This window comes from Gadus morhua, chromosome 1, assembly GCF_902167405.1.
Source record: "Gadus morhua chromosome 1, gadMor3.0, whole genome shotgun sequence".
NCBI lineage: Eukaryota > Metazoa > Chordata > Actinopteri > Gadiformes > Gadidae > Gadus > Gadus morhua.
This window is the reverse complement of record NC_044048.1, coordinates 18,872,346-18,897,074: the sequence shown is the minus strand read 5'-3', so window position 1 is coordinate 18,897,074 and position 24,729 is coordinate 18,872,346. Positions and strand designations below refer to the sequence as shown.

At 47.1% G+C, this 24,729-nt stretch overlaps 2 protein-coding genes across 4 annotated transcripts; both read right to left on the bottom strand.

The window, feature by feature from the left end:
* Nucleotides 1-128: 128 nt before the first annotated feature.
* On the bottom strand, nt 129-19,074 carry ppp1r12b (protein phosphatase 1, regulatory subunit 12B). Of its 2 annotated transcripts, XM_030367779.1 has the most exons (12): nt 18,983-19,074; nt 17,870-17,975; nt 17,569-17,748; nt 17,295-17,421; nt 16,951-17,078; nt 8,424-8,440; nt 7,897-8,032; nt 7,372-7,476; nt 7,200-7,250; nt 6,977-7,027; nt 5,485-5,572; nt 129-1,025 (listed from the first exon to the last, which is right to left on the bottom strand). In XM_030367779.1, exons 1-11 carry the CDS (start codon nt 19,000-19,002, stop codon nt 5,522-5,524), a joined length of 972 nt encoding a protein of 323 aa, XP_030223639.1. In that variant the 5' UTR covers nt 19,003-19,074; the 3' UTR covers nt 129-1,025; nt 5,485-5,521. The 2 variants fall into 2 exon arrangements, with proteins under 2 accessions (XP_030223639.1, XP_030223629.1); XM_030367769.1 differs by lacking the exon at nt 5,485-5,572 and having other exon boundaries at nt 18,983-19,069.
* Nucleotides 19,075-19,949: 875 nt separating this feature from the next.
* Nucleotides 19,950-24,657, bottom strand: zgc:66479 (retinitis pigmentosa 1-like 1 protein). 2 transcript variants are annotated; one of them, XM_030361811.1, is made up of 6 exons: nt 24,109-24,657; nt 22,508-22,956; nt 22,080-22,131; nt 20,910-21,576; nt 20,868-20,879; nt 19,950-20,708 (listed from the first exon to the last, which is right to left on the bottom strand). In XM_030361811.1, coding segments are annotated over exons 1-6 (1,455 nt in total). In that variant the 5' UTR covers nt 24,382-24,657; the 3' UTR covers nt 19,950-20,706. The 2 variants fall into 2 exon arrangements, with proteins under 2 accessions (XP_030217671.1, XP_030217663.1); XM_030361803.1 differs by having other exon boundaries at nt 19,958-20,708; nt 20,868-21,576; nt 24,109-24,655.
* Between the last annotated feature and the right edge of the window lie 72 nt (nt 24,658-24,729).

Here is a 24,729-nt window from a genome sequence, read left to right as displayed (position 1 = left end):
CTTGTGCAAAGTTGTATTTTTATTACCGTTTTATTTATGTTGTATTCATGTGAATGTTTAAATACTGCCGCCATTTGTTTGTTATTTTGGGTAACGGTCAAATATGGAAATAATTCAGGACAATGTCGTCAACCATTAATAGTTTATTAAGGAAAGTGAGAAAATTCAGGTGTCCTCCTATACATATTTGAAACTTCTATATATTATACTGAATATTGTATAATATTTACAACACAATGATAACAGATGGTATAGGATTACACACATCCTATATGTGGTCAAGCTGTAGACGTCACCCCTCATTCAGATAAGAACATCTGTTCTTGTGAACAACAAATTACAGCAGTTTCAAGGCTCCTCCTGGACTCCAGAAACCATTGCACAGTGGATTTTAAAAACAAAACTCTGAAAGGATTCAATTATTTCATGGTTAGAATAAAACAAAAATCGAAAGAATAATATACTTTGGATAAGCCCACGTTTTGTTGGTTGTTATGTTGACCAGGTAGGTAAGCATGAGGCAAAAAAACAGCTGGGCCTTTTCTTATACTTTAGCTCATTCCAAGGTTGTGGTTTAGAAGAATAAAACCTTATAATACAAATATCTTTAGACCCTGGTCTACTATGTCATAATAAATACATACGTGAGGCTTGATGAGTATCAGATGGCTGAATACTTAATAGACTGGGCTTTGTGCTGCGGACCTCCATTCACATGTCGCTTCCTAGTGGTGAAGTATAGGAAGTAATTAACTCTGGCACAACTGAAACAGCTGCCACTCCAGGGGGAAAAAAGCGGTCTTATTGATTCAAATCCGACCAATCGCCAACCGGAATTGTCGTGCCGTGTTTCTTGAATGGACCAAAATGGCTCCTTGACGTTCCTTATGCAAAACGGTCCAATTATAATTTCAGGTTATTGACAGTTTAGAAAACTTTCACTTGGACAATTTACTGATGACACGGATTAGAGCCCCATTCTCGTCCTTTAGCCTCTGGTTCTCGGATTTGAGCTCAACTAAGACCTAGAGAAGCAGAAAGAGAGAGTCATTATTATTACAATATGGCTCCCATTACTTATCTAGAAAGACATTATCTTCACATAGTCTGCTTAAACCAAACAGCAGACATTTACCATTATATTGTATGAAACATTGTGTATTGGAAATCCAGTTACACTGCTGGAGAAATGTCAGAACAAATCACAACATTTAACGACGCCAGACTTTGCTTTCAATAAAAAGAACTCAAATGAAGAAATGAGGTCATGCAGAGTGTTGGGTCATGCAGCAATATTGGGAAACTGGCTCGGATTCTCGGCTTGTGAACCGTGGAACAGAATGAGAGGGAGCGAGGGACAAGAGAGGGGGAGAGAGGGGGACGAGAGAGGGAGCGGGAGACATTGTCAACGTCTCAGATCTGGGTCTCAGATCTATCTCTCTCAGGATGAGTAACGCCTAAAAATAACCAAAACACTTGTCAATAGCATTCCTCCTCCGCTCAAGGCGTGCACACACACCTCTGCCTCCATCTTGTGCGCTACGCTATCAACACGGAACGCTGCAGTGGAAGGGTGGGATGACTTTGTCTTACACAAGGACTGCAGTGTATCGCACAGAATGTGGTGGTTGAATGAGACACACATTCACACCCATGTGTGCATGCAGGCACATACTCATGCGCAAGTGTGCGTTTGAGTGTCAAAACATTCACACACAAAAACAGAAACACACTTTTGTACGCACTCACAAGCCCACACACACACACACACACACACACACACACACACACACACACACACACACACACACACACACACACACACACACACACACACACACACACACACACAGGCCTTAGTTTCAGCTCATTAAAAGCTCAGACAAGCAGCTACATTCTGTGTTTCTATGAGGGGGAAAACTGTTTCTTTTGTCTCCTCCTGATTACACAACGTGTCACATTCAAGTGAACCTGCAACAGCAAAGTCACCCACCCAGAGACTGAGAGAGGCCAAGGTAAATGGTAAATGGACTGCATATTTATATATTGCTTTCAAGACCTGTGGCCACTCAAAGCACTTAACGGTCATTGCCTGGCATTCATCTATTCAGGCACACATTGCTACACCCACGGTGGGGTCAACCAGGAAACGCAAAAGGCAGCTTGCTGCTAGTAGTTCAGTTAGGTTAGGTGTCTTGCTCTGGGACAGCTCAACACTTAATAGGGAGGAGCCCTGGATGAACCAGCAACCCTGCTGCTGGCCACACAAGCCGATCTACCTCCGGAGCCATTGCCACCGATGCCGGAGTACCCTTCCCATTGTCCCCTTCCCCTCGTCTGATCCATCATCGTAACGAAACACGGTCGTGTTAGTCACCTCAGCTGTGACGGCAGGAGGGAACTAAAAATAGATTCCCAGGGAAGCGCGTGACAAATGTTGGAAAAGCGTGTTAGTGCCGTGGTTGCCCAACGGGAAAAACAGTCAGACGCACACACACACACATACGCATGCTAGCACGCACGCACACATGCTAGCACGCAAGCACGCACATATGCTAGCGCGCACGCACACAAGCACACATCCTAGCCCGCACACACACGCAAAGAGGAGGCTCAGGAAATATTAAAAAGTGTCTGGGTGGGGTTGGGAGTTTGAGGGTGTAGGGTGGGATGCTTCAGAGGGAGGAGGAGGAAGAGGAGGAGGAGGAGGAGGAGAAGGTGGAGGAGAGGCTACGAAGAACCTGCCTGAGAGCGAACACAGTAGGAGCGACGGCGGTGCCGGAGGAAGAGAAGAAGTAGAAGAGGTGGAGCGTGAAGGGCAAGGAGGCACGGGTAGTGGGAGGGAGGTGGAGGCGGGGGGGGAGGAGAGGTGCCCAGGTCAGAGGGGGGAGCGGTGGGGGGGGGGGGGGGGGGTCAGAGGTCGTCTGTTTCGGGCAGGTGGGCCGTGTCAGAGAGGCGGGAGAGGACGCGCAGCATGGCCCTGTTCTCAGCCAGCAGCCGCTGGTTCCCCCGCCGCAGCGCCTGCACACGGGCCAAGGCAGGGACGGCCTGCACACGGGAGGGGGGGGGGGGGGGGGGGGAGAGAGGGGGGAGAGAGAGGGGGACGAGAGAGAGAGAGAGAGAGAGAGAGAGAGAGAGAGAGAGAGAGAGAGAGAGAGAGAGAGAGAGAGAGAGAGAGAGAGAGAGGGGGGGAGAGGGAGAGAGAGAGAGAGAGAGAGAGAGAGAGAGAGGGGGAGAGAGGGGGAGAGAGAGAGAGAGAGGGGGAGAGAGGGGGAGAGAGAGAGAGAGAGAGAGAGAGAGAGAGAGAGAGAGAGAGAGAGAGAGAGAGAGAGAGAGAGAGAGAGAGAGAGAGAGAGAGAGAGAGAGAGAGGGGGGGAGAAGGAGAGAGAGAGAGAGAGAGAGAGAGAGAGAGAGAGAGAGAGAGAGAGAGGGAGAGAGGAGGAGAGAGAGGGAGGGAGAGGTAGAGAGCATGCAAGGGGTGGGGTGCAAGCAATTTGGGAAAAGAGAAAGAGAAATATATATAAACAGCTTTGGTTATGTATATACACATATGTGTATATCAATTTTTAATTATACATATACACATATAGATGTATATATACATGCATATGGATGTACATATGTGTATGAATATATATATACACACACAGTATATGCATACATATTTACACATTTATATGTATATATACAAAAAAACCAATGCACATGCTAGCTTCACCAAACAGGTGTAGATCATTAAGCTGCAGAGAATTAAGGTGGAGATACAGAAGAGCATTAAGGTGGAGATACAGAGGAGCATTAAGGTGGAGATACAGAGGAGCACGAAGGTGGAGATACAGAGGAGCACTAAGGTGGAGATACAGAGGAGCATTAAGGTGGAGGTACAGAGGAGCACTAAGGTGGAGATACAGAGGAGCATTAAGGTGGAGATACAGAGGAGCACTGAGGTGGAGATACAGAGGAGCATTAAGGTGGAGATACAGAGGAGCACTAAGGTGGAGCTACAGAGGAGCATTAAGGTGGAGGTACAGAGGAGCACTAAGGTGGAGATACAGAGGAGCATTAAGGTGGAGATACAGAGGAGCACTAAGGTGGAGATACAGAGGAGCATTAAGGTGGAGATACAGAGGAGCACTAAGGTGGAGCTACAGAGGAGCATTAAGGTGGAGGTACAGAGGACGACAGGGTCTTTTGAAACATCCCACAGCGCCGGAGGAGAGAGGTGAAGCAAAGTGTTGTAAAGTGAGATGTGCCCGAGTTTGAATCCCAATCAAAGCTCCTGTCACCGAGCTCAGGAGCCCCTTCAAATTGCAAGTCCCTTAAGCCCCTCGGACGAGAGAGAGAGCGAGAGAGGGTAGGAGGGGGGGTCGCTATCCCCCCACCCAGAGGGTAGACGCCGCAACCTCTCGTTCACGACCCCATTTCGATTTTCCACCCAGAGATGTCTTTTCTTTTCTGTGCCTCTGGATCTGTCTCCAGATCCCGGCCTGGTGAGGACGGTTTCACGTCGTTCCTGCGGGGAGACCTCAGTGCACACTAACACGTGTGGTCTCCCAGGCTCGTGGGGGGGGGGGGGGGGGGAAGAGCAGGGTGGGGGTGGAGGTGGGGGTGGAGGTGGGGGAGGAGGGAGGCGAGGGTGGGAGGGACGCTGGCCGGCGATGAGGTAACGCGGGCCTCCAGCTGTTCTTGTAGCCCAAAACACTTGCATGGAAACCATTTGATGTTGGCACGCCGCGCACAGCAGTGGGAGGAAAGAAATATACGTGTGTGTGTGTGTGTGTGTGTGTGTGTGTGTGTGTGTGTGTGTGTGTGTGTGTGTGTGTGTGTGTGTGTGTGTGTGTGTGTGTGTGTGTGTGTGTGTGTGTGCGCGAGTGAGTCTGTGAGTGTGTGTGTGTTTGTGTGTGTGTGATTGTGTGTGTGCGCGCGGGTGTAAAGCAGCTTTCTTCTGCTCCTCTTTACATTTTCTCTAACGTGCTTCAGCGCTGCAACCTCCAGCCAGTTGAAACGGGAGCGGGAGAGACGAGGATGAGAGGCGACACGGAGGAGGATGTAAGCGAGAGGATGCCAGCGTGGCTTAGCTTGATTCCCTCTTTATACTGTGAGATGAGACCGCCACCTGACCCGGGACTTGAGTGGTTTCACTTTCTCACAGTTGATGTTGCCTCGGTTAAAGAGAATTCCAGAAAGGTTTTCACAATGTTATTCAGTAGAAGGGGAAGATTGAGATCAGAAGACATGAGGGGGAAACGATAAGATAGGGTAAGACCTTGTGATGGTGAAGCGAGCACAGCACGTATCGTCGTACGAGAACAAGGTTGGAAAAGTGTGATTGTGTGTTGCACACGCGTGTGTGCAATGCGTGCGCACGCCTCTCAGTGTGTCCACACGTGTTCTCATGCCCTGACCTTTCAAACGAGAAAAGGAGGATAACGTGGGGTGACAGGCAGGTGTCAATCACTCTTCCGCATGGCGTGGATAACTCACCATCCCCCCCCACCCCGCCCCCTGTGACAGCCCGCGCTCAGGGCTGGTAACCGCAACGGAACCGCATCGGGGCGTCCCTCTGCGGAACCTATGACATCATGGGGTCAGACATTCACTGCATGTATGGCGCTGCCCCTCTTCCACTGTACCCTTTAGCGTGCTGACAAAGAGCCTTCTACTCTGACACTGTACGCTGCTATTAGACCCTATAGTATGCACTCACTGTGTCCTCCTACCCTGCTACTCTAGCCGGCTCCTTGCTCTACCCTACAGTGTGCTGCTTCTTTACCTACTGTACCCCTCTACCCTTATACTATACCCTGCTACTATAGCCTGTGACATTACCCTGTTACTGTACCCTGTGATTGTAGCTTGCTACTATACCCTGTTACATTACCCTTGTACTATCCACTGTTACCATACCCTGTTACGTTACCCTGGTACTATACCCTGTGACATGACCCTGTTACGTTAGCCTGGTACTATACCCTGTGACATGACCCTGTTACGTTACCCTGGTACTATACCCTGTGACATGACCCTGTTACGTTACCCTGTTACTATACCCTGTGACATGACCCTGTTACGTTAGCCTGGTACTATACCCTGTGACATGACCCTGTTGCGTTAGCCTGGTACTATACCCTGTGACATGACCCTGTTGCGTTAGCCTGGTACTATACCCTGTGACATGACCCTGCGACTGTCGGCTGCTGTCTCTGTAATGATGTCATCAGAGTCCTCCCCTTCCCCTTCCCATCCTCAACCTCCCTCCTAGAGATGGATTGTGCTCAGAGCAGCACCGGTGTTACGTAAGCTCCCTGCGTGTTGAGAGGGCTCCTTTGTTCCATCCACACAAAGCGTCCATGTTGTCCTCATGTGTGTTGTCCGGTCTAAACGTCTCACCCACTAAGGCTCATACATCACACTACAGATACTACGGATAACTCCCCTGCAGCCCCCTCCCTCTCTGGCCATGCCAGGCAGCTCTGACTAAAGGGGCGGGGGGGGGGGGGGAGAGAGAGGGGGTGGTGAGCAGGAACTAGGTCACAGCGCCGGGCTCATCAGCAGGATCAGTGGAGCAGAGGGGCACGGCCGGGCAGGCTCCGCCCCCCGGCAGGACGGGCTGCAGCGGGCCACTGGGTAATGTGCCGTGATGGACACAACCCAGATCTGGACTGTGCTGCTCTGTGCTATGCTATGCTAAGCTAGCTTGTGATGCACTAACAGGGCTCTGCTATGCTTAGCTATCCTGTGATACACTTTACAGGGCTCCGCTATGCTACACGATATCATGTGACACTAAAGTATACTATGCTTGCTTGATGCTATGTATGCTGAACCATAAAGCATTGCATTAGTCCCGGTCCGAATGTTTGGTTGTCATTGCAGCATGGATTAATTTGTGTTAGAAGCACAACAACACTAAATAATTCAATAATGTCAAAGAAACAAAGCAATCATACATATATTTCCGTTGTGTAGGACTGACCTTTAACTCTTCTTCCATATCAGAAACCCTCTTCTCAAGTGCTTGTTTTTCCTGAAAAGGGGTATATTTTAGTTACAACCAAAACAGTCAGAAATAGGTGCCATTTATGATCATGCCTTTGTAAGATTTCACCACAATAGATATAAGACATATCGTAACATTGAACAGTATTTTGACCACTTGAAATAACCCCAATTGTGAGAGCACAAGCTAATGTACTTACCTTTTTGTCTGATTCAAGTACGGGAGGCCTCTCAGACATTCTGTCCTGTTTCTAAGAGGTAAAATGTCCAATTATAGTGAAACCATGAAGAACCCCATGCCTAAGATTCTGAGTTCAATACTCCGGACGTACGTAATTCAGTGAGATGATAATGATCACCAAAGTGTGGTACCTGAGTGACTTTGTCCAGCTGGGAGCGGATCTTGGCCAACTCCTGTTTGCTGTCCCGCAGCCTGGACTTGAGCTTGTCGTTCTCATTTAAGGCAGTCTCATACATCTGTCAAGACAAGACAGTCAATACACATACCTGCCATTAAGCTCGTCCAGCCTTAGCTTTAGTGCTTAGAGTTAATTAGCATCCATTCGAACGCAACTCAAAATGGTAGCTTTGTAAATGCTGCGATGGTTAATTCTCATGTTTTTTCAAGGCAACAATAACAATGAGCATTTACCATTATCATTCATTTATCAGACACCTTCGTCAAAAGCGAAAGAGCAAATTCAGCTACAGGTCATTCAAGAGCAAGCATCCGGGGTTAGGCTTCTTCCTGAAGGCTTTGGAACTTGGGGATCGAACCCGGTACCTTTTCCTGGAAGACGAACACTATCCCAAGCCACGCCAGTACATAACCACACTAATCTAGCTCATGTTTCACCATAAAGGGCCCGTTTCGCTACAGAGAGGAAGGCCCTGTACCTTCTTGTAGTCTCCGGTTGCGGAGCCTTCCTCGGGTTTACTCTGAGAGGCGAGTCTGGTCTCTCTCCGGGTGTACGAACCCACGCGGCCTAGCAGCTTCTCCGTCGTACTGTCCCCCGAGCCCCCGGAGTCCAACCTAGCACACAACACACATCTTACGGGGGTTGTACATCACAAGGATGGCCGCCATTTTGGGAGCATAGGAGCGTTACAATGTTTGTTGAATGTTGGTAGTAATGATGGTTTGGTCGTTTAGTGATTAATCGTGCATTGATTTGTCATCATGGGAAGACGTTGTTGTGTTTGAAATGCCATTGCATCTAATGCAAGACGTATCTAAACAAAGTTTAAAAACAAACAAGGTTACTTCATAATTATGATGGTTTAGTCTATCAGCAACAAAACATCCCATGATAAATTCTGATTCACCAGCCCTATTGGGCACTAAAAGCAATTCATTCAAGCAATATTGTGTTACATTTGAGCTGACGTTTGAGGGTAATTAGAAGTTGTAAGAAGTGACCTACCGTGATAATCTGTCATGCTGAAAAAGAAAACAAAAGAAAATCCTGTTAGTCAAATTTTGTACCAAAACATTAGATAAGATTCAATTTCACAGAGTGGAAATTAAGAAAACATGTAACAGCCTGAGTCTGTGAATCATTATATGTCTTTTTTGGTATAGATTGGGATATTTGGGATATATTTTGTTAAGAACCTCACGACTAGACCTTGAAAGACATGAATGGCTGACGGAAGGAAAGCCCAACATTATTTTGAAGAGACATGTTGTTCCCAGGCCCCTTGTCTAAGATGAGAGGAGACTTTCTAACACCAGAGAACGGAGATAATGCGTTGTGGCACTGCAATGTGCCTACGTCGATCCTCGCGGCCTGCAGGTCCTCAGCCAGCAATGCAGTTAATCTTTTAAAGGGGGTTTGGCGACTGTCGAGATCGTCTGCCAAACCGAGTATGACATCATGCTACCCTAAGAGACCAGGGGGGGGGGGGACCCCACGGCTGTGTCCAGCTAGGACCTGTTCTGACTGGATGGTACATCGAATGACGTCTGACAGGAGAATGCTGAACACACAAACACCAACATATTCCACACAGGCAGCACGGTTTATGATTCTCTTAAGTGCCTGTAAAGATGAAATAGGATGCAAGGAATCTATATGTGCTTATACCCCAAAATATATGAATAAAACATTACGTATAACATAATGTATGCTGTATTAAGAACATGGGATGTACAAATTGTGAGTATAAAAAACACGTTTATGTGAAAAGAGGCCAGTTTTATCCATGGTGTCGGCGGATTGGGACCTCTAGGATATACTGCAGCTGATGCAGCTGACTGGCGCTTGGCTCGCTCTGACTTGTTGTCTCTACAGATCATTCGGATAACTGACCAGCAAGAGCTTATAAGGCATGGGGGAGAGAGCCTCGCAGTGAACTGGTCTCTCTTTCCCTATCGTTCATTTAAGGATAGGAAGAGGGGGGAGAGATAGATACCAAAAATGTCAACGCATTTCACAGGGAGATCTTTTTCGTTACTTTCAAGCGAGTCAATGTCACATTTTGAGTTTTCATCTCACACCCACCACATTTACTACGCATTTGCATTTTTCTAAGTCACGTAGAGGGCAGGGACAAGCATATCTGGTCTCTTTAATCATCCTTTCAGAAAAAAAGTGAAAGAGACGTGTATCATTAATCAAAATATGTTGTTGCATTACTTGCAGAATTTTGTCCCATTTTTATCGCCCTCTTTAATCCGAGATTTTTTTTGTTTTGCTCTTCATACAACTTAACTTCCTGTGTTTCTTTATGGAACAGCTGAGCAGACTATACAAGAGAAGAGACTGTGTGATAGCGTTATCAAACGGTTTACAAAACAGATTCCATACATGCTGTGCAACACGCACCGAGGAATACACAATTAGTTGGGGAGATTTACTCCTTACACAATCCGTTTCCAATCCCAGCTCTGGTATCACGTTCTCTTGGATTTAGGAGTTTTCCTGTTGTCAAAGCAAACTACAACAGTTTGTCCCTGAACCTCAGAAGAAAATCTTGCTGTTTATAAGACCTTTACATCCCACACAAACGCGCACAAACGCGCACAAACACGCATACCCATTTACACACACACACACACACACACACACACACACACACACACACACACACACACACACACACACACACACACACACACACACACACACACACACACACACACACACACACAACTCTCCTTGTTCGGTGGTCGGGCCTGTTTACACACAACAACCTGATTTGCGCAACAGCAATACCATATCCCCCTGGGAAACAAATAAAGTTGGCAAAAGAAGCAAACACACATAAAACCACACTGTTAACTTCTCACTCAGTGGGTAGGTATAGGTGGAAACGTCTTCGCGCACAAAACACAAAAGCGAAGAGCTATTCCCCCAGGGTGTGTTTACACAACTCAGCCACTGCTTCCTGTCCTTATGTGGTCATGGGGGCAGACGGGACTTTTCACCCAGTCATAAACACTCTTCTCACCCCCTCACTCCCCCCGAGGACAAAGGAAGGAGGATGCTGGTTGAAGTAGGTTCTTATGGGGCCTTTCTAATTTGAGGTTGTTTGTCTCTGTATGTGGCGCTGATTGGTTGAGCTAGATTGGCTGAAGCCGCAGTGCGCTACAGGGTGTTTAGAGTGTAAGTGAACCCCTTGTTTCAGCTCGGATTCAAACAATATGGGATTGAGGAAGAAACCTGTTTTGGGCAGAGAGTTATATAAGAAGGAGTAGGAGGTGTTATCCCCATGGTAACGATCCACGGCAACGTTTTGATGCAGTACACGTCGTTGCAGAGTTAGTCGTGGCATAGATCACAATGTTCAAGATCCTAGAAAACCAGCAGGATGTATGAAACAAAAAAAACTATCTCGGGTCCGCAGGCACTTTGAGTTCCACTCAGTTTAACCTTGAGCGCAGGACTCTCAAGCCCCACAATCCAGAGGAAGCATACACAATGTCCTCTGTTTGCAGAGAAAATCTGAGTAGGTCCCCTTAGGTAGAACTCTGGGACGCTTTGGTCTTCCAGCAAGTTGAAGAGTTTGTTTGGAAGAAAATGTTGATGCATTCCCAAACCAATCTTTATGATCGGTATAAGCCTCCATCTTGAACTGTTATTTGTTATCCTCTGCTAATGTGGCGGCGTATGAATATTATGTTTGCCAACTTATAGCTGTTTCTCTCAAAATGAACGCTGACTCTCAATCTGTCTTAATGAAAGCATGAAGAATGGTTTGCGTCCTGCTGGGAACCTCTTCCCGCCCGGGAAGGGGGGGGAGGGGGGGGGGGGGGGGCTGAGAGATGCTAACTCTGGACACTGTAAGCCATACATTCATAATATACACGCACTATCAGCCACGGGGAACACACCAAGCCTGGCTCTCCTTATTAGGAGAACTGTGTGAGATATTGGACTGGCTGGGTCCACTCGGTACACTGAGTAAGGCAGAACAGATGCTGGGCCTGACATTCCTCTGGTACGGGGAGAAAGAGAGGGAAACACAACAGAGGAGCGAGACACACACAGACGCGCACGTGCGCACACACACACACACACACACACACACACACACACACACACACACACACACACACACATACACACACACACACACACACACACACACACACACACACACACAACCATGGAGAGTAGCACACATGGCCCACTCTGTAAACACCACGCCAGTGTTTTATGGACCGTTCACGGTCTGCACCGCGGACGCTGTTGAGAGGCCCATGATGGCCGCCCCCCTGCACTGACGTCTCACAAGTGTACCGTCGGCTCGTCCATTACCGTTTAGTTCCTGAGTTATTTAGTCATTTAGCAGACGCTGACGCCCAGAGCGGACAACAAAGCGGTGATTTAGTTTTAAGACGCGTCGTTAATGAGCATCTTGCGCCGGGACGACTGCAGGGATAACAGGGATGGCAGACTGCAGGGGTTTCGAACCCACAACCTTTTTGAACATAGTCGAACATAGTCATCGCCAGACAGAGGGTTATTAATGAGTATTTGGTCATTAGACTGCACTTACATCTGTCTCTGTTGTTCTCCATCCCTCACATGAGTCATTCTCCCTCCATTAAGACCCGAGAAGGGGACATTAGTGGGACGTCCCCCATCGCAACACGCTCACACAATGGTACACTTTTGTCTGCAGCCCTGTCACGCACAATGCTTTCACTAAATTAGCACATGCCCTGTGTGTGTTTCTGTCTCTCATTGAAAAACAATGCTACTGATAAATGAGCCGTGAAATCATGGAACATTCATGACTGACTGCCAGAGTACACGCAACACCAGGGCAGAGCAGAATGTTAGAAATCTTAGCGGGAAAAGGGAAAAGGTTCTGCTGATAGAATTCAATTTGTGTTGACGTGCCTCAGTGGTACCGTGTATACTGTGTTACGAGACATCATCACATCAGCTAGTCAGTGTTTACTCTTAAGGAGCCAGGATGGGCTGCGTTATTGTTTCAGTGAAACCAGATAAAATGTCAGTTAACATTTGGGTTGCCAACGCTACAAAGCAGATGTTGTGAGGCTGTTGATCCAGTGCTGATTGAAGGGAAAGGTAACAGGAAAATCAAATTCACAAAATAACCAATAAAGAAAAGAAAAAAGGAATAGACTAGTGATTTAAAGTGTTAATGTTGAGATGTGCGGTCTTTAATTTTGCCAATCGAGCATGTGACGGCTTCAGATTGCTTGATTGCACAACGGAGGAAACTATTCTTACTCAGTGATGTTTAATCAGGAATAGTCTCTAGTGAGACTGACACACACACACACACACACACACACACACACACACACACACACACACACACACACACACACACACACACACACACACACACACACACACACACACACACACACACACACACACACACACACACACAGGGAGAGAGACAGAGAGCGACAAAATGAGAGGGACAGAGCGGGAAAGACAGGGAAAGAACAAAGGAAAATAGGAAGAAAATAGGAATAGGAATGATATAAAAAATACAACAAAAACACACACACACACACACACACACACACACACACACACACACACACACACACACACACACACACACACACACACACACACAAGTCTTCAGCCCAAAACTGAACTAAAGTCCATTATCCCATGCACACTCAGTATGAAAACATAAAGTCTACCTACAAATCTTTTACAAAACATATTTAAATCAAATGCTATTCAATGATGAGTTTGCGCTCTTACTCTGAAGTTTTTGGCTGTAGGAGAAGGAGAGGAGGGAGGGGAGTCCGAGAGTGACTTCCTGGCGCGTGTCACATCCTTAGTGCGGGGGTAGTAAGAGGACATTGCCTTTCTCTGTCCTGGCCCCCCAACAAGCAGGAACCCTGTGAAGGAACCACCAACGGCACCAAAGTCCAACAAACACTGAGGCTGCTCGCTCTGGGATCCCACAGAACCAATCAGAAGACGAGACCGTGGATGCCCATGACTTCACCGGCCGGGGGGGAATCCTCGCCTATAACAGGTGTGGATGGACTGCAGGACGTCCAGCCTCACATCCCAGAGACGGACGGGTGGCTGAACGTTAGTCCCACCCTCTCTCCAAAGAAGGAAAAAAAAAAAAAACTCATGCAAAGTCTCTCCAAATCTCGTTAGAGAAAAAAAAAGAAGTGAAGATAAACAACCAAAGGCAGGCTTGTGTCTCATGGAGAGGAGAGCTAAGCGGCCGATGAAAAGCAAACAAAGTGGATCTCTTTGGCTCCACCCTGTCAACAGCCTGAGTTTCCATGACATGTGAAAGAGCTAAAATATCCAGAGGAAGACGTCAGGGGAGAGAGAGCGATAGAGAGGGGGAGAGAGAGATAGAGAGAGAGAGAGGGGGGGAGAGAGAGATAGAGAGAGAGGGGGAGAGAGAGAGGGGGGGGGAGAGAGAGAGAGAGATAGAGGGGGGGGAGAGAGAGATAGAGAGAGAGAGGGGAGAGAGAGAGGGGGGGAGAGAGAGATAGAGAGAGAGAGAGAGAGATAGAGAGAGAGAGAGGGGGAGAGAGAGAGTCTGATCCAGATGCTCTCTCTCTTCCTACGTTCACTTAAAATAAAGACAAACAGTCTCTCTCTCTCTCTCTCTCTCTCTCTCTCTCTCTCTCTCTCTCTCTCTCTCTCTCTCTCTCTCTCTCTCTCTCTCTCTCTCTCTCTCTCTCTCTCTCTCTCTCTCTCTCTCTCCTCCCTCCCTCCCTCCCTCCCCTCCCCCCCCCCCCCCCTCTCTCTCCCCCCTCTTCAAGTTCACTCCTCGGAGCTCACTCTCTGGCAGCTCTGACTGGCAGCAGGCCAGACATTCTACTGTGGACAGACTCAGGACTGAGGGCTAAAATCATCCACTGATATAGATGGAGAGGGGGGGATGACAATGAGGGCAGAGGGCTGGAAGTCTCTGGGATTAAGATGCCTGGTGTCCTGGGAGGACGGATATATCCTTCATGAAGCAGCCCCCACCCCCCTCCCCCCACCTTCATCATCATCATCATAAGTCAGGGGGTTATTTTCTCGAAGGACAGGTGGCGCGTTGCTAGCGGCCCAAGGCTCAGTTGTTACATTTCAATCCTGAGACAAACAATCCATAAATAACAATCCCATATCGAGAAATTTGAAAACAGTTCCACTATTGTTTCGCTCGTGCAAGACAGTTTGGATCCACTGAAAGTGACTCATGCAGTGGCCTCTTGAGGTGTGCGATAGTTAAATATGACAGGGCTTTTTTCTCCCTATCAGTCTCCAGAGAGTCCATTCTACACAAGCAGAGCCCCTCATTTCTAATCATGGTCTGACTTCCTTTTATAGCGAGGTTTTCAGCGTTGAGGCCGTTTCAGGAAAATAACTCAACATGATACACTAGTTAATGGAACGGGACGTAGAGAAGGAGAAGGAATGGAAAGAAGTTGAGGAAAGAAAGAACAAAAAGAAAGACAGACAGACAGACACAGAATGAATTAGGAAGCCTTGGCTGGCTCTGATTAATACTAAGAGAATAATAGCAGCCTCTCTTGTCTCATCTGCTAATACTTGTCCTTTGTGAGGAAGAATATTGGAACGCGATTCATTTACAATTATTTACTGCTGTTGACCCATGCCTGAAAAGAAAAGAGAAAAAAGACAAGCTGTGCTTAATACTGTCGGCATATTTCAATGTTTATTGCAGCTCTCATGCCCTCAAGTCCCAGTCCTATTTTAACAATTGTGCTAAGAAAATGTTATCTGTGGAGTCCTAATAATCATAGTGATAACAATAATAAAACTAGTAATAGCAATAGATACCCTGCGCCTTCGCTGCTTGACAACTAATAATGATAACACAATATCTGAACCACTATTATGGCTATGTTTAAAATAATGAGCAATTACTCTTGGCGTGTGAACAGTCTTTTTGGTGAATCATCAGCCTTTAAAGACTCTCTCCTCTGCCTTTGCCCCACTGGCAAGGTCGGACCTATGTAGAACGCAGACCCCAAAAACTCCCCAAAAATCTTAAACTCTGGAAGCTATGAATCCCATTCTCTCCTTTATGACTTTCCATTTGGAAATATATTCCCCTTTTTGGTGGTGCAGATTGTTATCCATAACGTTCTCTTCCTTTCAAACGAGCTTTACAGGGTGCGCCGCTGACATCTCCCTCTCTCTGTCAACTCAATCTCGGGGTGTCAGGCTAGGAAAGTATGCAGTTAAACTAGAGTCATGTCTCAGCTCTCCATGTGTCGGCCCCGTCAGTGGCAGCATGTCTACTCATGCGTCGTCTGTCCCTCTCCCTGTTATTACAAATACATTTGAGCATTGTGTTGGCACCTCCATACAGCCCTACAGGAGGGTGCAGGGTTTGGATCAGGCATCTCTTCTGCTATGCAATCCTCTCTGCTTAGGTTGATTATCACAACCAGATTTAGTACAGGGTGAACACTTGGAGGCTCTGTCGTTACTAATAGGCCCATGTATCTAAAATGCCAGCAGCAGACAGCCGTACCACAGACAGAACCCCCCCCCCCCCCCCCCCCCCCCCCCCGCTGTGTTGGGTCTGTGGCATCTATCTGCGGCACAGACACAGACATCCCCCTCGGGCCAGCTCATCCCTGGCATTCATTGTCATTTGGATGCAAATTCTGGGCACGATTGCTGGTAAATAACTAAAATGCAAAAGCTTGTTTGTGAACACTTCACACCCTAGAGATGAACCAATTTCTTTTGCCATTATGATATCTGTGCCAAGGTCTGAGAAGATGAGACAAAACATGAGCCTGCACAGGTGGAGAGCCCAGCATGAGAGAGATAGAAAGAGAAAAAACGAGAGCGAGAGAGTCCTCTGTCCGAATCCAATGGTAAAACCATGGGGATAGATAGAGCCTCCGAGCTTCGCCCAATATGGTATGGAATGTGGAGGGAGCTCCGCAACGTCACATGGTTGGAGAGAGAAGACTAAGGTGGGAGCAGAGCTTATTGGGCCCTCCTGGTTACTTCTCTCAAGGAATCCAGTAACCGTCCATTCTGCATATCCACTGTTTGACAACATCAAAATATCATGGCCATGCACTAATCCATGTTGCATCACTGCACTGACAACATTCCTTTTAGCTTAGGATGTTACAAGGAAACCAAATAGATAGAGTGATCCCATTCAACATGTAAGTGTGCTTTGGTGATCGGTACATAACTCATTTTGAACAGAAGCCTCAATGATTGATTGGCTCGATAATCAGATTATATTAAAATGAAGTTTTGCCAAGGATTGCATTCTATTAAGTCACCGGCATTAAGTGAACTGCAAGTGCACTGGAAATGCAGTAGAAGGCTTTGGACTCAAAAGTAAGAAGATGCGATGGTGCCATCTAGTGACAATACAATGCAGGAGCATTATTATAAACGATTGTCCAACTGAAGCACTCCCTTTTACTTAATATGAATACAGTAATACTAATACTGTGTTTATTCATTACAGCATCAGCCTTTTTACCTGTGTATAGGACGATTCAGAGAGGTCCATGTCATAGCCCAGTGGTGCCTGTAGTGACGTGTCAGCAGATAGTTGGTCTGCATCGTGGATCGGATTCTGATTCTCATCTGTCCTCCATCTCTCACTCACTACACACACACACACACACACACACACACACACACACACACACACACACACACACACACACACACACACACACACACACACACACACACACACACACACACACACACACACACAGGGAGAGAGACAGAGAGCGACAAAATGAGAGGGACAGAGCGGGAAAGACATTTTGTCCTTTAATGGAATGTGTAAAAAACATTGTTGCAATGCCTTCTGACCTCTCCAGGACTTGCTGTTGGTGATGCTCGTGTCTGGAAGGCTACACAGCCCACTGGGGGATGCATTGGATTGGTCTGCTGCCGGACACTCAGCCTGAGCTTCCAGTCTGGACTCAACGTTTCCCTCCTGAACACAGCGAACGTGGAGCAAAAAACCCACAACCAAATAAGCATCACAAATCAGCCATGTACTCATACCTGGGTGGCTATAAATTGGTCGTTATCCACGAATGGGATTTCGAGGCAGGATGGGAGAGGATCCACTCGGGCTAACCTCATCCGTTTGGCTCCAGGCTGGACTAAGCTCCTGGGATTTCACGGCCTTCGTCAGGCTGATGGCGAGCGGCTGGTCCTCCGCTGACCCCGTCTTCCCCGCGGCCTCATCCTCTTCTGCATGCTTACAGTCGGGGCCGTAGCTCCTCTGAGCCTCTTTGAGCTCAGTTAGGGTCACACCCTGCCAGGGCAAACACACACACACAAACACAATCTCACAAACACACTCTCACACAACCTAGAGCCGACCGCGTGGGGACCTCAACACATAAGACCATAGGAGTAGCAGTACACACACACACCTGTGTTGACCTGCGGGTCTGTCTGGCCTGCCGGGACCGGGCCTTCCTCTGGGACTCCGCCTCCTCGTCCCTGACTGGGGTGTGGAACGCCCTGGGCAGAGTCGAGCTTTAAGCCCCATGACCCCCAAATACATACATACAGAAGTTAGTTGAAGTGAATGATTACAATTCATTTTGACATGATGTGGAAGGTCTTTGACTGGACATTAAAGGAAGACCATTCACAGTAGGGCCTCATGTGACAACAGATATATAATTTCTACAGTATAATGATTCATACAATGATTTGACTTGCTTCTGGTATGTCTGCTATACATCTCTGGTTCAAAACATTCATTCCATTCTGCCCTTCCCATTGGATATTTGACAATGGTGAAATGAGACACATTATGCACCAAACCTAGTTTCAACATCCTGGATCATGTTTCCTATTCCTATGTAAAGAGAGTGGAAGAGAGCCGGATGCATCCTTGAGTCCTGCTACCGTTGGCTGCAAGCTCCATGAAAAACAGCTGAGTAAGGCTGAGGCACGAGGCTTGTGTGTTGCCCACAGTCTCCCTGCTCTTCCTCCTCCCTCTCCCCCTTCTATGCTCAGGGTGTATTGATCCTAGTCTGGCCACCATGCATCCGACCTTAGGGAAACAGCACTCTGCACTGCATCCTCATGAAAGGCGTTCTCATTCGAGCATAAGCACGAGAAGGTGATAAGGGGTAATGGCTTCATAACGGCCCTTGCCACGTAGATGGCTCTGCATATACTGTAGATATACGGTTGGCATTTGAAAGGAAACTAATGATAGAATAAAAGTCCCACCCATATCGGCACATTGCACCACTGACAAGCAGAGGGATGCCTATGTTACAATGGCCCATGCAAGGTTTAATGACAGGAAGTAACTTAGGTTAAACAAGCATGGAAAGGAAGCATGACAGCATAAAACGAGGAAAAGGCGGCCGTGGAAAACAAATCAGCCAAATTGATTCAGTTCCACAGCTTACTTTAATCCAGAAATCCGGATCACATGAGCTGAAAGCAGAGCAGCGTTTGAAAACCACTGCAGGTTGGAAGCAGCACTTCAGGGTAAAGCAGGAGTCGGGGCGGCTGTAGCTTACCTGGGGAGGTATGTTTGCATGGTCAGAGTAAGAGGGAGCCACGTTGAGGCTCCGGCGGAACCAAGCGGGTGAGGCCGGTGACTTTGTGAGAGTGAGGAGAGGAGGAGAGTACCGGACGGGAGGGGAGAGAGAGGGAGGAGAGAGGAGGGTGGGAGGGAGAGAGAGAGAGTCTACCTCCCTACGGATGCCTTACACAGCTCGTCCTTACCGACAGGACAATCCAGCAAGGTCTGACGCAAGCATTTCCAAACAGCTCCTTTCTGCAGGGCAGGATACAAACACACAGCATACTAAACGATAGCACTATATAGATAAAACACTATATAGGTAGAACACGGGAGTATACAGACATAACCACTGAGTATATTCAATGCCATCAGATTTCAACTATATTCAACTATATTAATATCCTTGTTCTTTAATGTTCCTATCAAAACCTATTTTAATTATTTTTCTGGTAAAAGTCTGCTCAGTTGAATAAGCATACATCATGTCAACTACGCCTCTTCCATGATTAATATTGAATTTGTCAGTCCATAACACTTACAGAAGGTGATGCCCCTGAGGCGGTCTTCCTCACTCTTTCACATGACGTCAACATATTACTGTGTACTGACCTGTACCATTTATTATAATATGCCCAGCCAACACATATTGCATGATTCACTAGACTCACATTGGTATCCTGAATGCAACTGCAGCTTGTTCAACTATAATATCAAAATGAATTTTCCAGTTTATAAAATAATTTCAGGCATCCATGCAAAACACTGGTGAAATGCTATTATTTGGGCTGTACTTCTGCATCATCTTCAATACTGTCCAGAGTGGCCTACATTCATAAAGGAATTATATATATATATATATATATATATATATATATATATATATATATATATATATATATATATATATATATATATATATATATATATATATATATATATATAGAAGACAGAAGCGATAGTAGAAAACAAAAAAAGTTTATTGAACAATACAAAGGGGCGGGGCTTTGGATGAGGACATGTAGTGCAAAAGGCACTAAAAATATTAAAAGGTACAAATAAAAAAACTGACTGTATTCAGGTGTTTGTGTTTTTTTTGTGGCACCAATTATATTCCCCTTGTAACCCACTATGTATTGAAAGGAGGAAAGACAAGACATGAAAAAAATCAACAAAGAAATCAATAAGAAAACAATACGAGATCGATTAGTTAGAATTACATTTCCCTTCTTATTCTAGTACTTAAGGTGTATGTGTCAGCAGCCTTCTAGTGTAAACAAGTATCACATGACACACAGCATATATACTCCGAGTCTTTCTGCTACCAATACACGACAAAACAGATACATGGCTTCAAAAGGAGTTAACAAGGGGGGCTAGTTCTCTTTCTTATGGTAGGTGAAGTATGCGATGTTGAAAAGATGGCGTTGTGTTGAAACATCTGTACTCTTTCAACAGATTAAGGCTCTTGGGGGTTGGCGTTGGCGAGGGAACCCTGAATAACTGAGAATTTGACGCCTATGGGCTCACATTATTTTGAGGTACCGAGAGCTTCAGTGTCGAGTGCGACCTGATCTTCCAGCTAGAGAAGTGCCAGCATGTGCAGACTGCGCCTCAGCTCCAGTAGTCCCGGGTGTCCCCCCCTCCCCTGTCCCCACGTTGTAGACTGTCCATTCTTCAGTTGTGGAACATTGTCCCCTCTGCATACGTCCCACAGCGCTCTGAAGAAAAGGGAAGAGGAACAGGTTTGAATTTGCTATCTCAAAGTCAATTTGGTGCCCCGATGTACATTTGTGTTATTCAGTGACCACAATGCACCAAAGCACAAACGAAAAAATTAATACTTAAAACAGCAATGTTTCACAGTGTGCTTGACTTACACTCCTCCTTGGCTTGATCCACAGCTTCTTCTTCCACTACAACAGTACGCACTTCTGGCACCTCCTCCACTTCTACTGTTTCCTGCTCAGATACCGCCTCCTTCTTCTCCTCCTCCATGGCTACTTCAAGAGGCTTCTCCTCCTCAACTACAGAGTCCTCCTCAACAATATCTTCTTCAGTCTCCTCCTCGGGAGCAATATTGTTTTCCTCAATCACCTCCACTTCAACAGCCTCTTCTTCAGTCACCTCCTCCTCCTCCTCCTGAACCTCCTCTGTTGCCTCCTCTTCCTCCTCAGCCTCCTCTGCAGCCTCCTCTTCCTCTGCAGCCTCCTCTTCCTCTGCAGCCTCCTCTTCCTCCGCAGCCTCCTCTTCCTCCGCAGCCTCCTCTTCTTCAGCAACCGCCTCTACCTGCTCCTCTGGGACAACCTCCTCCGTTTGTGGGACGGTCGAGTCTTCGGTCGCTGCCTGCTCCTCAACGACCTCGCTACCATCCAGCTCCGCCACAGCGGCCTCTGGCTCCACCGGGGCCGCGGGTGCTGCTTCTGTCTCCTCCTCAGGCTCTGCTACAGCAGCCTCCTCCTCCTGTTCTGGTTCTTCTACAGCTACAGCTGTGGGCACCGCCTCCTCTGCCGCTGGTGCTGGTGTTGGTGGTGCTGCCTCCTCTTCTACCTCGGGGAGGGCCTCCTGCACCTGCTCCTCACTCTCCGGCTAGCAGACAGAACAAAGGGTTTTTGAGACGTTGACACTTTAAAGATTTACGACACTCAAATACCGGAGCACGCCCCAAGTAGCTAATCAGTTGAACGCTGACAGTCAGAGTACTGGTGTGTAAAGTAAAGACCTAACCACAGTGTGGGATTATGGGGAAGCAATATCCAACATGTCAATGTGAGAATCCACACCAGGAAATTAGTCTAAAGTAATGGGATGATCTCATTCTAGTCCCCATTGGACACAAACGGGCTAAAAATAGTAAAGAGACAATGTGGGCCTTTTCTTGACATTGAGGCAAATCAGATACTTGGTGAACTGGTTTTACAAGATGTTCACTGTCGGCCCAACGTCTTGTATGTATGGTTAAACAGACTTCTATGATTGAAACCTATTGTACCAAATGAAGGCTTTAAGGTATGCAGAAACATGCAACGTCGGATGCAACACATCTTTAACAAATACCTCCATGAAATACTGAATGTTTGTGGTTGACTTACCACGATTTCTTCCTCCTCGACACTGCTCGGAAGCTCAGACTCCAGCGTCTCACTGTAAAACCCAAACAAACTTATTTTTACTGACTGAAGGTAAAAAGTTAACAATAGTTTTAAAAAGGATTCTACAATCTAGTGCAAAACAGCTACAATGTGAACCACAATATTGTGGCATTCACAGCGCTGCATCAGAGCTGGAATTTGAACGGGAACCAACTTCAAAAACCATCAAAACATCGGGCATGTTGATACAAATCACACGAGGAATCAAACAGGGCCCGCCACCAGTAGCCTGGAGTAAGACAAAACCATCAGAGCAGTGCACTCAGCCGGTCGCAGACACAGGGGCTTTGGCAATGTCAACACAATCTTATGGGTCAGAGAACGGGAGCTATCTAACCCCCCCTCCCCCCATCGGTATTGAAACATACCTGACGGCATCGACCTCTGCATCGACCTCCGCATCGACCTCCGGATCCTCTCCCTCCAACAGCTCCTTCAGCTCCCGGAGGTCGGCGGCCTGCACGTCCAGGGAGGCGTGCGCCTCGCCCAGTCCCCCCGCCAAGCTCTCCACTCTCTGGGCCAGCTGGGCGGCGAGCGCCCCCAGGCCCTCCACCTGGAGCCGCACCACCTCCAGCTCCTCGCTCTTGCCCTGCAGGGCGCCGTGCAGCTGGCCCAGCTGCTCGGCCGACGCGGTGGCCTGCTGCATCTCGGCCAGGCGCGCCTTCATCTCCGTGTGGAGGGAAAGCACCTGGGCAGGCAGGTCCGAGGTCTTCAGCTGCTCTGCCGTGGCCATGGCGACGCCCACCTGCCTCTGGGCCAGCGCGTACGACTCCTCCAGGGCATTCAGGCGGTTCTCGGCACCCTCCGATGAGTGCTCCTGCGATGGGGACCACGAATGGCCGAGGGGGTCGAGAGGACGATGTTAGTTTGATGTCAGTTCTTGTCAAGGTTCTAGCAGGGCTTATGCTCCGATACCCAAACTTATTTTGGACCACAAAAGGTTGTGGTTCCAACATCTACCATTTTTATTACCATAAGTTTATGTAGGTTATGTGTAGAAAAAAAAACTGGCCACTAGTGGACAACATGTATTTTGGAAAATATTGGGACATGCACACACAAATTCCTTTCTCTGGCATAAGCACACAGACTGACTAGTGTGAGCTGTACTAGACCTGCCCATCTCTGAATGCTTCGGGATGTTTGTCTTAAGGGTGCTTTAGTAGACATAGCCTACCCAATGCTGAGTGCGTCGGTATGGTTGACGAGAGTGTGCTTATTAGACTTAGCTTATCTATCTCTGAATACTTAGTGATGTTTTCAATTTACTCAATTATTCAATGTAGTTTATTGCCTCACAAAAAAGGTAGGGGGAAAAACCACTAGAATTGTTTCTGCTTTATTATACCCAAGTATTTTTCAGGACACTTTTTAGACACTTAAAAAAGGTGAAGGATGCATCAGGCACACGTCACATCTTTCCTCACACATAAGGAGGGGGGGGGGGGGGGGGGGGGTGTTGCAAGAAAACCCTGAACTGGTGAAATGATTGACAGTCTAAATTTAACCTTGGAACACTACTGGCTTGTATTTCGGGAGTACTATTTTTACAACAGGCAAGCTGCTGTATAGGCCACTAAAGCGGCACGTGGCCCTAGCAGTAGTAATGCAGATAGATTAAATATTTCATTATAAAAATCACAGAACACGCCTGGGTCCACACTGTGCAAATGTAGGTCAAATATAATTCCCATTACAAACACCAGCAGCTGTGGCTCACCTTGTCAAAATGATAGAAATAGAATCATTTGTAGGCTTTACACACCCCAATGACTTTCGAGACATTTTGAAATGTGATAGAGCTGATCTTAACTCCTGCTGCTACTTGCTATTTGCAATAGGCTGCAGCCTTGTGTATGAGCGACTCTCATACATGGTCACATGACACTCAATCTCCTCATCCTATGCAAATGCATATAGATAAAGTAAAGATAGCACGCGTTTTTTTTTGCATATCATTATTTCCTACCTTGTTAGACTGTCGAATTTCTTCCTGCGAGGCCTGAAGTTTCACAATTTTCATCTGCATTCCCATGAAATTGTCAGTCAAATAGGTTATCGTTTGGCTCTGCTGAAAGCAGACCCACGAGATACCAGCGCCTCCAATTACGATCATTAGAAATAGAATAAATAACAGGGTGAAAGTGTTTCCTCCGTCTCGACCCTCCGACTCCGGAGAATCATTCTTGAAAAAGTTATCTTCATGCTTTTGGTTTTTCGGCTTTCGATGTTTAGCTGTCATTCTTCAAAAGAAGGACACAATGTTCTAAGGAGCGAAAGATGAACCTATGCGACCTGGAGCGTCCAAACGACAGCCGACTGGTAGTGATTCAAATCTCGCCGTCCCCTCCGTCAATTACCCTATCAGCCTAATTGACACCAACGGCTTACACAATTTAATCCGCACACTAAAGTTGCGAAAAGCATAAAGTTGTGCGTTTTGCTGGAGATGAGAGAGTGAGGGGAGGCGTGCACGGCGTTGGGCAGACTGGTTTGCTGGGGAGAACAGCGTGTAGGGGGCGGGTCGTCAGTTCCGCCCACCGACTGTGAATGGCTGAAATATTCACAACGTGCTCTTTCATGGAATAAA

Bases quoted from the DNA above. Each gene is read 5' to 3' on its own strand.
- zgc:66479 (XM_030361803.1), bottom strand. From the start codon at position 24,381: ATGACAGCTAAACATCGAAAGCCGAAAAACCAAAAGCATGAAGATAAC. The intron at 22,132-22,507 runs GTATGTTTCAAT...TGGGTTTTACAG, and splicing joins GCAGAGGTCGATGCCGTCAG to TGAGACGCTGGAGTCTGAGC. The intron at 21,577-22,079 runs GTAAGTCAACCA...TCTGTCTGCTAG, and splicing joins TCGAGGAGGAAGAAATCGTG to CCGGAGAGTGAGGAGCAGGT.
- ppp1r12b (XM_030367769.1), bottom strand. From the start codon at position 19,002: ATGCAAACATACCTCCCCAG. The intron at 17,749-17,869 runs GTGTGTGTGTGT...TTGCCCTGGCAG, and splicing joins AGACCCGCAGGTCAACACAG to GGTGTGACCCTAACTGAGCT. The intron at 17,422-17,568 runs GTTAGCCCGAGT...CGCTGTGTTCAG, and splicing joins CCTGGAGCCAAACGGATGAG to GAGGGAAACGTTGAGTCCAG.